The sequence below is a fragment of the Amblyomma mixtum genome, chromosome 3 (assembly GCF_055824585.1).
Source record: "Amblyomma mixtum isolate Tamu chromosome 3, ASM5582458v1, whole genome shotgun sequence".
Taxonomy (NCBI): Eukaryota; Metazoa; Arthropoda; class Arachnida; order Ixodida; family Ixodidae; genus Amblyomma; species Amblyomma mixtum.
This window is the reverse complement of record NC_143014.1, coordinates 434,373,396-434,387,296: the sequence shown is the minus strand read 5'-3', so window position 1 is coordinate 434,387,296 and position 13,901 is coordinate 434,373,396. Positions and strand designations below refer to the sequence as shown.

Genomic DNA, 13,901 nt, shown 5'->3' with positions numbered 1-13,901 from the left:
ATATCACATTTTATGATGCACGTACGTGCATCGTATCTAATCTGTTGGCAATTTTGCAGTAGTTCGGGGCTTAACATAAGTGGGCCGCTCAGTGCTCTTGGATAGCGCCATCAAGAAACGGATAACATTAAGGGCGCTAGATATGCCCATATGCTTTCACTTTGGAGAGTTCCAGAGGTTCGGAACAAATTTCAAACAATATAACTTAGAAAACGTCACTGTATTTGCAACATTTCGATCTAAATGAAGCCCGAAGGCGGACAACTTTGCATTCACCCGACGGCGGATGAGGCTAAGAGGACGCTGCTAGGTGGTCAGAGGGTCGTTCACAACAGATACAGAGAACGATCCGAGTTATCGATCGTTGTTTTTCACTACTTAACAAGGACGATTTCGATTTCACTCCCAGCGATTCACCATTAAGGGACAGAGCAATTGTAAATGTGGACCTGAAGCACATCATTAAATCGATTCGATCACTACCTGCAATATGGAAGAAAAATATTGGCAGGTAACAATGGAAAGAACATAAAAAAGAAAAACCAGAGATCATAAAAGAAACACTCTCCAATACTTGTAATCTACTTTAGTAATCTAGACCAGGAGTGCACTAGAGGACAGTGTTTGGAGTGTATGCCGCCTGGCTATTCCGACTCCGAAAGGAAACTGAAGTACTCCTGCGACTGTTCAAGGATTCCGTCCAGTCTCCGCACAATCTCCTGGAAGGTGGGCCGGCAGATGGGGCTGGCGTTCCAACACGAGGTCATGATGTCATACCTGGTAGTGACAGACGACCAAAGAAGAAATAAAGAAAGTGAATAAACGCAGACAACTGAGGATAAGGGTAATTTCCCTTCATACGGCCTGCCTGACATGGATCAAAAATAATTTTATTCGTTTCTGGTATTTTGAAACACCAGCGAGAAATGCTGTGCTTGCATTTTCCGTGGTCCTGCCATTATGGCACGTTTTGTCTAGATACATCATCAACATCATCATCATCATCATCAGCCTGACTGCGCCCACTGCAGGGCAAAGGCGTCTCCCATGTCCCTCCAATTAACCCTGTCCTTGGCCAGCCGCGGCCACAATATTCCCGCAAATTTCTTAATCTCATCCGCCCACCTAATTTTCTGCCGCCCCCTGCTACGCTTGCCTTCTCTTGGAATCCACTCCGTTACCCTTAAGGACCAGCGGTTATCTTGCCTTCACATTACATGCCCTGCCCAAGCCCACTTCTTCCCCTTGATTTCAAATAGGATATCATTAACGCGCGTTTGTTCTCTAACCCACTCCGCCCGATTCCGATCTCTTACGTTACACCTATCATTTTTCTTTCCATAGCTCGCTGCGTTGTCCTTAACTTAAGCTGAACCCTCTTTCTTAGCCTGCACGTTTCTGCCCCATAGGTGAGTACCGGCACGATACAGCTGGTGTATACTTTTCTCTTGAGGGATATTGGTAAACTGCCATTCATGATCTGAGATAACCTGCCATATATGCGCTCAACCCCATTCTTATTCTTCTAGTTATTTCCCTCTCATGCCTGATCTGGATCAGCTGTCACTACCTGCCCTAAACAGACATATTCTCTTACTACTTCCAGCACCTGGCTACCAATTGCGAACTGCAGTTTCAGAAATAAGAGTGATCAAGCTGACCAAAAATAGTAAGCTTATTTAGACTTTCGCTTGCCTATTTTCATTGCTGATAGACATTCCCTGCACAACGCGAAACTGCAATGTTAAAAAAATGTGCACAAGCAGACTAATGCTGATGCGAAAATCGTATTCCGAAGGAAAGTTCCAATAACCTCGAGCAGGAATGTTGCAGTCACTTGGGCGACGCGAAGTCGCGAGTGTTTGTTACCAGAAAAAACACGACTTCGTGCTTTGCTTCGCCGGGAGATTCTGTTTTGGCAGGGGCGAGCCATTGTGCAACGATTGTGAGCATAACACGCGCACAAACAAAAGCCTTCTACAGGCGAAAGAAAAAGCGCTGTGCTTCTCGATTGTGTAAAGCTGGCACATGTAAAATGTATCCATTCTTTGTTCAAACGCGTACGGCCGTTCAACAACTGCGAAATCACTTCCGTTACGCACTCAGACAAGATTACTTCGCATCGAGCCGTGGAATGGCTCATCCCATACCAGTTTGTGTAGTGCTGCAGGAGACATATATGATAAAAAAATAGCTTTTAATATGCCAGGAAGTGAACATCTATGAATGTAAGTACTGCGTGTATCATGTTCACATGTAAGCAAGTAAGCAGGACACAGAAAAGTATCATTACGTAACTGTTAGAATTCACTGGGGTTCTGATGGGCCAAAGAGGCGCTAGGTTTACCATAGACCCAGTCACCAGCCCGTTTTTCCCCCGTTATTAGATTGACAAAGACTGTGGAGACATATTAAAAGCGTTCTGCAAGCGCCAATGTGTGCGGTTGTCTTACTGGCATGTTGCACTAATAAAGCGACAAGACTGGTTTGCAGTACTTGAGACAGCGATAAGTAGTGCTTAAATGTTTTTTTTTTGTGTAGTTGGCTCAAAGGAAGCACTGAACTATACTGTCTCTAATGTAAAGAATCATGAAGCAGCGCTGACGGAAATCAATTAGTGCACTAAACACTCAACTGTGTGTTCTCGTTGGCGAACAGCCAGTCAATAAAAATGTTGCCCGAAGCGCCATAATTTAAATGCGGCAGCATTGATTAAAAAACGTGCACCATAGGACGAGGACGGTAAGAGGACAAAAATACGAACGCTTACTTTCCAGTTTTTTTTTTTTTTGCCGCAGTGGTGGCCTAGTAGTTGAGCATCTGCCTCGTATGCGGGAGGTGCGGGGTTCGATCCCCAGTGCCTCCCAGTACCCACCGATGATACAATGGTTACACGACTTCCCCTGCCCTGTTGCTCGGCTTCTTTAGGGTGAAATGCTTTGAACATGGGTCGTTTACCCCAACTTGAGCCATACGAAAAAAACCATGTGGCATGGCGCTCTTTGGCTGCAGATGCACTTGCCCCATAAAACTTCAATAACATCATCCTTACTTTCCAGTTGTTCTAAGTTACATCACTTTGCATCCTCGTATTCCCTCTCTAATATCTTGTTCCTCTTCCATAACCTGGAGCCAAAGCGCCAGAATCTAGGGATATTGGTGCCACCTTGGACCCTTTGTAGGAATTACCACTACCTAGGACATTTACTGCAAAAGAGTATGGCTGAAACATCCAACAGGAGCTGCAGGACTTCCTCTGGTTTCCTTATTGGCACCTGGAAGAAGGCGGTTGGCCGCAGGAATTCAGTGGTCGGGGCAGAAAAGCTTCCAAATCACACTGTTCACCTCTTTCGCTTAGCATGTTACTGCTGGACGAGTTGGTTTGATATAATTTACGAAAAGGCGCCAAAAGTAAACAGTAAACTGAGAAGAACACACGAGACACACACACACGGGCGCTGTTCTATGTATCGTGTGTTATTTTGGTGTTTTTTTTTTGTATAAAGAGAACACCTATGTTCGTCCTCGTCTTGTGTTTCGTGTTCGTTCACGAGCAGTAATAGGCAAATTAGCTGCCAAACGGTATGCTTTTCACGGCAGCAAAGTTGTCTTTGCCACCACCGTAATCTTCACAACAGATACGAGCATCAGAGCCATAAATGTCCCGTGCACTGCACAAGCCGCTATGAGAAGGGAGGCAGTTCTCTTACTCTTCTTGCGAGCAGTGCGTCGGCTTCTCCAGGCGGTTGCCCGCGGCGAGGAATTCCAGCAGCTCGTGGTTGCCTACGCCCGGGTAGGGAAATCCACCCAGGGTGGCCACCTCCCACATGAGCACTCCGAATGACCACCTGCGACACATATTCCCGAGTGAACCCGCAGGTGCCTATTCATTTGTTTCAGAACACAGGAGCCTTATGTGCAACTCAGGTCATGCTGCAGTCGATGTGGTCTACAGATTATCGGTGTCTCTTCTTCTCGCTGCTGAGTGCCCTTTTGTAACAATCAAGATTCGGAATTTTTTGAGGATTCTTCCAATAAAAAAACTTTGCGTTTGGGGGGGCAAGCACGCGAAAGTAGGTATACGCACAGGCGCTTGAGATATTAACAAAATATTTTCTTGGCATTTTATGAAGAATATGATAACATCTAACAAGGAAAGTGGTCAAGCATTGATTGAAACTCGTAAGCTCACTGGTTTCCTGTTATCAAGGATTGGCTCTTTCACTTGTTTGGTTTGGTCTTGCTCTGTTTATCTGACAACAAGTGTGCAACAAGGTTCTATCTTTTAATACCAAGTACTAAAAGATTTTACCGAATCGAATTAACGAGAAGTACCAGTGCCGTCGTGCGAAGACGCTGTAATAAAACAAAAACTGCTCGTGCCACCGAGAAATGCGGAAACCTGGTTTTACAGGTTTGAATGAAACAAAGTGAGGGAGGGCGCGCAAAAGCGTTCGAGGCAAAGCTCTCTACGCCCCACGCACACATCGCTCATGGAGGTGTAGGTCATATGAGACAGCGACTCCAGCGCCATCCACCGGGCCGGCAGTAGTCCGCTGCTCTGCTGCTTGCGGTAGAGTCCCTCCTCGTAGGTGTCCCTGGAGAGGCCCAGGTCGGCGATCTTGGCATGCTGTTCGCTCACCAGCAGCACGTTGCGGGCGGCCAGGTCACGGTGCACCACTCTCTTCGAGGACAGGAACTCCTGCGGGGCATTAGTGTAGCTGCAGAGCAAGCGAGACCTTTCAGTACGAGCTTTGGTTTTTCAGAAATTCCCCGTCTTTGACGCCAGCTGCAGCTTTATACCACCTTTATACTACAATGCGCACACTCTCCACGTTAATGCTTGCTGCCGTAGCCGCCATTGGTACCACATCTCGACGCGTTATCACTTTGGTTCCGACCAAGTTCAAGGTGTATTAAACCGGTAGCATCTACCTTTTCACATCGCGTGGTTCTGAGCGGTACCATTACGGCAGCTATTACCATGAGACCAACAAAACCACCCTTATGGCATTACAGAACTTCGAGATCAGGGCTCCCAGAAGTACAGATTTATTTCTTTTAAAGATATTTCCATGCTTACTGACGTAGCGAGTATTCAATCTGTTTTTTTTTTCGTGAGCAGGTAACCTGCTAAAAAACAAGTGACGCTGATCATGCCCCTGTGGCACACCATTATGGAACCATGATGTAAACATGATGGAAACATGGTGGAACCATGATGGAACCGTGAAGGCGCCACTCGGGGTTAGCTCACCCTCTCTTACACTTTTTAAGCCCTTAGAGGCTTGGGAACATTTCAGAACTGAATGGCCAGGGCAATGTTGCGAGACGCAAGTGCAGCGCGCATAAACGGCGGAAAGTCATGCCATCATGCATCGAACTCAGCTCTCACCATTCCTTGAGCCACTTGTCGAGCAAGCGGGAGAAGGTGCGGCAGCGAAGGCATTTCTCCAAGATCTGTGAAGAAACGGGTACAAACTAATACAGGGAAATAACAATGCAAGATAAAAAATGCGACTGTATGAGCACAAGTCCTTCAGTTTTCATGTTCGTTATGGGTGGGCGTGCGTGCGTGTGTATTAGGAAGGGAGGCGAGTTGGATGGGCGAGGAAAATGGTGCATGTTACTGAAAACAATCGTCTTTATTTATGATGGCCATGGTACTTCCGATATCGTTCACTTCCCAACGTCACCAGTTTCCCAAACTCCCGTTGAGCTTCTGTGGTGGTGCGGGCTGAAGTTAAAAAAAGAATGCATCTAGCTGTTTTTTGAAGTGCTACGCTTGCCAACGCCCATCCCTTGCTCGACCACGAATAGGTCACATTAAGGATGGATTGCGGTTGTGTTAGATTTAACATTTCTTGCAGCTTCAGTTGCAAATTCTGCGTCTGCTCGCTAGCTGCAGTAGCAGGTATCCCCTATGCTGTGACGATGCTGTTTCCATAGGTCACATTTTTTTCTGATTCTTATTTCGATTCACTATATAGGTTTGTGTCTAGGTTTCTCACAACTCGGCGGGCAGGTTGTGATGACGTCACAAGATCACGTGACCTCGCTCGACCAATCACTGCATTTCATGACACCGGACATCGACGACATTTTGGATTGAGCAAAAACGTAATGCTATCGCGTTCAAAAACTAAGTTTCTAGGCCATGGCGTAACTGCACGCCCTGCTCAACTGTACAGCGCTCCTCTGTCACGTACCTTCTGGGCAGCCGGAGTCAACGCTAGTCGTCGATGTCGCCCCCGATCCGTGGTCGTCACCCTCTTCCGATCCCTCCAGATGGCTCTGCGCCACAATGCCCTAGACAGCCAAGAAATGAGAGTCTCACACAAAATCATGCGCAAAATTGGTGCTGATTCCATTTCCGTTTTGATTCGTTTTCTTTTTAACATAATGTGATGCTCTTTGGAATAGGGCATGCTGTGAGGTTAACTAAATAAAAAAATAGTCAGTACTGCTCATTTCATACTGTTGTTAAAGCCGCTCCCCATGTCTGCGTTTCTTAATCATTCTTAGTAGTCCCCAATAGTTCTCAGCACAGTCGTGGCTCGAAATCACTGCTGTATGTTCTCTCACAAGAGGTCTTTCGACTTAATTATACTGAATCACCTGGCTCATCACTTCCCCCACCTTGCACGCAATTATGAAAAATGCTCTTTAGGTTCTCTGTAGACTTCTCACAAGACTTTATTGCCTTGCTATACATATTTCCTTTCGTCTATCGTCTATTTATCATCATAGACTGTACAGGCAACAGTGTAATAAACGTGTATGGCCGTAAGTCTACAGATTGTCTATAGAGTGCCTATAGGATTTCTTTATATTTAAAATCTATAGGTTTCATTGACAAAAATCTATGAACAATCAATACGCTGCCTAAAGGCATTTTTGTAAGTTCGGTGTGAGCAGCTACTCCTCTGGGGTCCCTCCCATCGGACAGCCGTGCTAATTGCCTAAGCCCTGATGTTGAAACACTACCTGTAAACAGTTAAGCAAGCAACCATTTGCACTTCTTGTTTTCTTGTTCTTCACGGTTTGTCATATCTCGCTCCCTCCGCCCAAGAATCTTAGATGACACAGAATTTCCATACATGGCAACCCTCTTCCTGCCCTCTCCCTATCCTTTTACGCACGCTACCGCCGCTCAGGTGCTTCAGGATTCGAAGGCAGATATCACGGCCAGCAACATGTTTTCTTTCCATCGTTATTTATTAACAAAGAATCACTAATAATAACGATTACCTCCCTCTCGAGCTGTTTCCTCTTCCTTCCGAGGTACGTCCTGAGGTCGCCCAGCGGGCAGTACTCGACCACCAGGGCGAGCACGGGTCCCATGGTGCAGTAAGCTCGCATGCTGACCACGTTCGCGTGCCGGCCGACCAGCTTGAGCAGGTCCATCTCCCGGAGCAGGTTTCTCCTCTCCTCCGGCGTCGGATCCTCTGCGGTGCAGGCAGCGTTGTTACTAAGCGACATCCGACCTTCATTAGTGCCAGCCCTGAATCTGATCTATCTGGGACTATTTTGCTTAGAAAAAAGAAAACAAATAAAAAAGAGTACACATAACAAAAACGCGCTCTCGCGGAAATACCGCAGGTGCTTCGGGCTGGCTATGTCCTGATTCCGTGTTGGTTTTCATCATCATCATTACCATTATCAGCCTGACTACGCCCACTGCAGGGAAAAGACCTCTCCCATGTCTCTCCAATTAACCCTGTCCTTTGTCAACTGCGGCCACCGTGTCCTCGCGAACTTCTTAATCTAATCCGCCCACCTAACTTTTTTTTCTTGATCACGCTAAGCTTGCAAATTCCATTCCTTCTATGTGTTCCTTCATGTTCATATTGTTATAAGAAAAGCTTGGTGGTTACTGAAGCTAGCTCAAATGGCTTACATCTTAAGGGCATGGAAGTTTAAAGCATATAAAAACCGAAGCAAAGCAAAGCTTGTTCTTTTGGACATCAGGCCTTCGTCTCGCTGTTGACGATTGAGGTTTGAGAGGCACTGGTTGCTTCCCCTCGCAAGTCTACGGGGACTTGATACTTGAACTGTTTCATTTATCAAATCTAGAGGAGTGTAGATCCTTGAGAGTGCAAAATCCGACTAATGGCTACTTGTCAGCATTTCATCGCGCGCCACTGTGTCCCTGAGTGTTGTTTCCAGGAAAATTATCTGTTAAAACATTAAGGGTATGGTAATGATATAAATTAAGGATGATAAACTTTTACGCCGCGGGAAAACTTTGGCCAAAGAGTGCCAAGGCACAATGTATTTTTGTCTGCATACGTTGGTCAAAGGCCAAGCGTTTCCCAAGCATTTCACCCTGAATAAGCCGAGCACCAAACCAGGGAAAAGCCATTGTTTCACCGGTGGGTACCCGGCGGCACTGGGGATCGAACCCTGCCCCTCCCACATGCGAGACAGATGCTCAAACGACTAGGCTACCGCTGCGGTAAATGAAATAGAATGAAATGAAATTTCCAGCAAGAACTTTGACGACGGATGTTTACATACCCTTCAGCATTTTGACGGCGACCGTCTCCCGGACCTTGCCGATCCAGGCTTGCGCCTTGTGGACCACACTGAAGGCTCCCCTGCCGATCTGCTCTTCCACCTCCAGCGCTCCGAAGGGGACCTCGAACGGGTCCGAGGACTTGCGCACGCGTCCGAAGGCGCGACTACGAAGGTGCAGGAACTCGCGCGGCGAGACCACGTCCGTCCCGGCCTCGGAAGAGTTGCTCCACTCTTCTATTTCCTGCGAGGCCAATGGCATGACGTTAAGCGCGCGAGAAATTGCGAAAAAAATGGTGCGAGGCGTGGCGCTGTGTACGCGGACGAACCTTTTCGATTTCCTTAAGACGACGGCGCCTGCGCTGAATGGCACACCACGAAGCCGTCGCCACAGATGCGGCCAGGAGCAGCACGAAGGTGGCGGTGCTCCCAACGAGGACGCTGCTCCATCCAGAATTTTCTGCAAATTGCAGATACGAGGAAAAGCAGCAGCCTCGCGCGCGACATTCTTAAACGTGAACAATTGAGTCAGTATTTTTATATTCATTTCCCGATGATTTCAAGGTGTAGTTGCAGTATTGCCGGGGAGTCGCCCTTACAAAAATTGCCTATAGACAGTCTATAGACTTCTTATAGCCTCCATTGCCTTCCTACAGATATTTCTTTGTCTGTCCATAATCTGTAGACTTCTTATAGACTCTATTGTCTTTCTATAGATATTTATTTTTATTTATACAGAGTCCATACACTATCTATGGACAAAAATCTACTAAAAGTGTACGGCCATAATCCATAAATCTGTAGATTGTATAGAGACTGTCTATATCATTTGTATTGCCTATAGACTGTTCTCTAGGATTTGTGTATGGAGAGTCTATAGACTTTAAAGACAGAATGCTATGGACAGTCTATAGACTGTCTAAATAAATTGTAAGTTGTAGTTGTCGCGTGAACTTGTCAGCTCTATCTCGGAATAGTCCCAGAAGATGCTCTGTCGAATTTCAGTTCCTCACAGGTTTTATGGGTACGAGTGAGGCATGCAGCCATATCTCATGTGCTGAAAACGTAGTAAAGGTTTTTTTTCCCCTTTCATTGTGTACAGTTTGTACATGCAGCTCAAACTAAGCCTAAGCGATACGATTGGTTCTTCGCGCACTTAAAAAGCACGTCATGCCTCCTTGGTGGCAAGTGGCCAGCGGTAATATTCAACGTGAACGCAAGATCATTCTCAAACCATCTGCTCAAGCTGCAGGGCCCGCAGCAAATTTGGCTAATACAAGAGTTTAAGCACATGAAGCCCATTAAAGCGGACTGCCGCTGTTGTTGGTCCGTATTGCGCACAGAGCATCACAGAACCCCATGGCCCGAAAAAAAAAATCAATGAATACAGCTGCTAAATAAACACGCACACTTTGAAATTTAAAATAGAATCAGCGTGAAGACATGATGACTATGCTCCAGAAAATATAAAAAGTTAAGAGAGCAAGAAGCGGTTCAAGGCCTGCATATTCCATAAAGGAGATGGAACAGAAATGACGTGAAAAGCGAGAAATATAGAATACTGTGCTACGACACTCACTGCATGACAAACACACGGAAAATAGGAAGGGGAAAAAGAGCGACGCAGCGCACATAGGGTAGTAAACTATAGGAGCACAAAACAAAGCACAAAATGTCCCCAAAGAAAAAATTAAGCATGCAGCTTCCAATACACAATATTGCAAAGCACGCCGCCTAGAAGGTCAAAAAATACCTAACGTTCTAAGCTGCTGCGGTGAGGTACCAAATACAGCGGTGACGAAGCATACTAACGGTGTACGCTGTACTGGGTGACGGCCGGTTGTCCGAGTCCTGCAGGGCTCTGGGCCTGCACCAGCACACGGTAGCGGGCGCCATCTCGGATCTCAGATACGTTCAGGTGCTCAGTCTCCTGGCAGAGGTGGTGCAGGGGCGGGCGATTGCAAAATGAGTGAGCTCACATGAAAAACACGCAGATGGCAGCAATCAGCGCTGCTCCGTGCTCAGCGAGGCTAGGCATGAACAAGTTTTGGCCCTTGAAAACATGGACTACAGTGCAACAGAGACCATAGGCGCTGAGGTCCTAATCTGCCGCAGGAATTAAGGGAAGCATGAACTTCACTTTCGCCTTGGTTTATGATTTGCGGAAGACGTGATTTACTTGTAAGATTACTACGACCTCTGTAAGGACAAACATCTTAGAAATGCTTCTCGAATTTCTACATGTGTCCTTCACTGCGGCATCCCTCGTAGCCTGAGCCGCTTTGGGACGTTAAACCCCCTTATACCATAAACCAATCTACATGTGTCTAAATCCAAACGTTTGCTTTAAGGAGAGTTATTGAAGTCATGAAAAATGTTCAAATTAAATAACTTAATCTACACCCAGTTGCGAGCATAATGGCGCAGCATGTTCTGGAAGACGAATTGAGGTTTGTGGCCTAAGCTAGCTAAGCCAAATAAGAACTTCACCGTTCCGGGAATTCCCTTGGTGCAGGAAGCGCTGCTTAGAAACTCGCACAGACGGAGACGCCTCTTTCTATGTAAAATAGAGAAAGCTTTTACGATAAAGGCCCACTTGGTTCCGAGATGACATTTACTGTTAGCATCCCCATTAAATGCCACTTTGTGTAGTTAATAAAAGTGGCTGTTTCATTTATGTAGCACTTTTTTCCCTTTTTTACTTTGAACCTTATTCTGTGTATTTTGCGCTTCTATATTTAGGACTAGTTTCCATGTTCTGAGCCGCGCTTCACAACCCTATGTGGAGGAGCCCTTACCGCGCTTACGCTTCGTCGTATCCTGGTTGCGGGCCCGTTGCTGATGTCGAAGAGGGACCTCCGCTCCTCCACGGTCACCTGGTACCCGAGCAGGGGGTTCTCCTCCGAGGCGTAGGCCGGCGGAGACCAGGCGATCTGGACGCCGCGAGGCGGCGGGGCCACCCAGGTCGAGGTCGGCTGCTGCACCTCGCGAACCTCTAGCTGGCTCGGGGGTCCCGGCGCTGAACATGCGAAGGGTTGTACGATGCTATAGATATCATGCGGACGACATTGAAGAATAGCTTTCAGCCAAAAGCCTAGCCTCTGCACTTGAGATAATATCGTAAGAGAGACTAATATCGGAAGTGGGATATACTATATTCAGATACAACTCAAGAACACAGCGGCTTTTACCCGTCAAAGGACCCCCTTTCCAGCCAATGGCGTCGGCCGATTCTCACGACGCTGCTAGTCTGACAAAGCATAGAGGTGTAGATGAAAGGGGAAATCCCTTCGCTGTATGGTACGGGGTAGACCAATCTCTCCAATGAGGCGCCGCTCCCTGCACTGTCACGTGAGCAGGGTCTTGAGAATCCGCCGACGCCATTGGCTGGAAGGGGCTCATTTGACGAGGGGAAAGGGCGCTGCGTTCTTGAGTTGTCTCCGACTATAGGCAGAAATTTATGATGGAGAAATGACGGGTAAATAAAACACGCACCAACCCTAACACTAGGCTAAATTTTGATAAATATATCTTATGCCAAAATAAAAGTACGAGAAAACTATGTATACAACCCACAAAGATCAACACATTGTCGGGTAGGTCTAGTCAATACGCGTAACGCCGCAGTTGACGTCAGGCTTGCGCGTGCATGCCTGTTTTTTTATGATGTAGTAAGCTTTAGCAGTGTCAGGCTTCATTGTAAATATTTTATTCGAAAGAATACACACATTACTTCACCATATTATAAGGCCACCTGTCCTGATAACTGTGCCGGGTTCCTGCACTGTCCTTAGTTCTGCGTTGAGTAATATTTTTATCATCGTTTAACGAGGATACTTTGCAAGAAACTTGAGTCAGGAATCTTCGAAAAATGGCTGACGCCATCGTAGTTGATCTGGGGTGGAGGGGATCGAGAGAAAGTTCGTACACTGTACAGATTATTTTTTATGTTCATCTTGCTCCTCAAGCATTTATGGCTAATACTTGTGAAGCTGAGAGCTAGCGAGCAGTGCGTTGGCTCTACAGTCAGAGGCGGTGCTGGTCGGGGCGTGGCCCCAAAAGATTGAGTCGGGTGAAGAAATTCCATATGCTGAAGCGGAAAGCCAATTATTTAATATTTAGGTACAGCTCACACTGACTTTCAGACTGCACTAAACAAAGCAGTTTTTAGGCTAATAAACAATACTTTAATGAAAAAATGAAAATAATTGCAGTAATAATAAAATTGACTCCAGGTAGATCTTTCTGCTATACAGAATGCATACCGTTAATGCAAAATCTCACTTGAACTCACAGATAATGAGATAGCGCACATTATTCGAAGCACCCGAACTGATGGGCGAGTTAGTCTAACCTAATGGTGAAACAGCGTAGCGGCATAAACAAAGAAAAAGGAAAGCGTTGTGTTACGCCTATTCCTTTCTTGAACCTTATGCCGTTAGCTATTTCACCGTCACCTAACACTAAGATTTAGCGGAGTCCACGAGGGGCAGCCCAATCTTCCACTGTTATCCGGTTTTTTGAAGCTGCTCTGCAATTAAACCAGTGTTTTCTTGACTTCGAACAAGAAATCGTAAACAGAGGCTGACATCAAAATAAAAGAACAAAAAATGCCTGCAATGAAAATCCGTACGTTCGTGTGCAGGTCAAGCACGGCAGGTGCAACGTGGTCGCCTCTTCCAAAACCGCCCCTGCCCGTAAGTGAGGGAGGCATGCCCATAGGCATAGAGTTTCTTACTATTACCTAGAGGGAAAGCTGGCAGCCCGTCTATGGGAGTTTGCATGGAGGCCCCTCGAGACCACTTCAGCCACCATGGGCGCTCAAAGCATCATGGGGCGGTCAGCTACTTGTTGCGGAACTGCAACTTTTGGCCAAAAAATAATAGAAAAATTAAGCTGTTTGATAACTACAAACGTCCTAATATTCAATATCTTGTCTAATGATTGCAACAAACGAGCAGAAAAGCATTTAAGTGCAAAGTTTGCCCAAAATAAGAGATGACTAGCTTTCCTATTGGCCAAGTGATGAACACTAAAAAAACTAATATTGCGTAATTAACAAGTGCACTTTTAAAAGTAAATATGTTTTCAAAAAAAATGTTGTTGCTTAGATACTTTAAGAGGTTTTTTAATGACATTTCGGAAGAGTAAAACCTTTTATTGGCGTCGTGTGTCGTCGCGTTTTCACTACTATGGCTTTTGCACACTGCGTTCGCGCGAATTCGTCTGCGCACACACGGACAGCGTTTTTGGAATGAAACATCTTAGTAATAACACTCCGTGTTCCCGAAAAACTACGACTGTGCCGCAACAAGTAGCTCACCGCCCCATGATGCTTTGAGCGTCCATGGTGGCTGAAGTGCAGCGCCACCAGCTTTCCCTCT

General features: G+C 46.3%; 1 protein-coding gene across 1 annotated transcript in view; it reads right to left on the bottom strand.

The window, feature by feature from the left end:
- Nucleotides 1–644: 644 nt before the first annotated feature.
- The window catches only part of LOC149358176 (tyrosine-protein kinase receptor torso-like), a 31,900-nt gene continuing 18,643 nt past the window's right edge, over nucleotides 645–13,901 (bottom strand). The window contains 10 exon segments of the mRNA XM_089576740.1: nucleotides 645–777; nucleotides 3,711–3,848; nucleotides 4,485–4,702; nucleotides 5,396–5,460; nucleotides 6,210–6,309; nucleotides 7,252–7,448; nucleotides 8,521–8,754; nucleotides 8,837–8,958; nucleotides 10,317–10,447; nucleotides 11,316–11,536. Coding sequence (XP_089432866.1) covers nucleotides 645–777; nucleotides 3,711–3,848; nucleotides 4,485–4,702; nucleotides 5,396–5,460; nucleotides 6,210–6,309; nucleotides 7,252–7,448; nucleotides 8,521–8,754; nucleotides 8,837–8,958; nucleotides 10,317–10,447; nucleotides 11,316–11,536 — 1,559 coding nt within the window.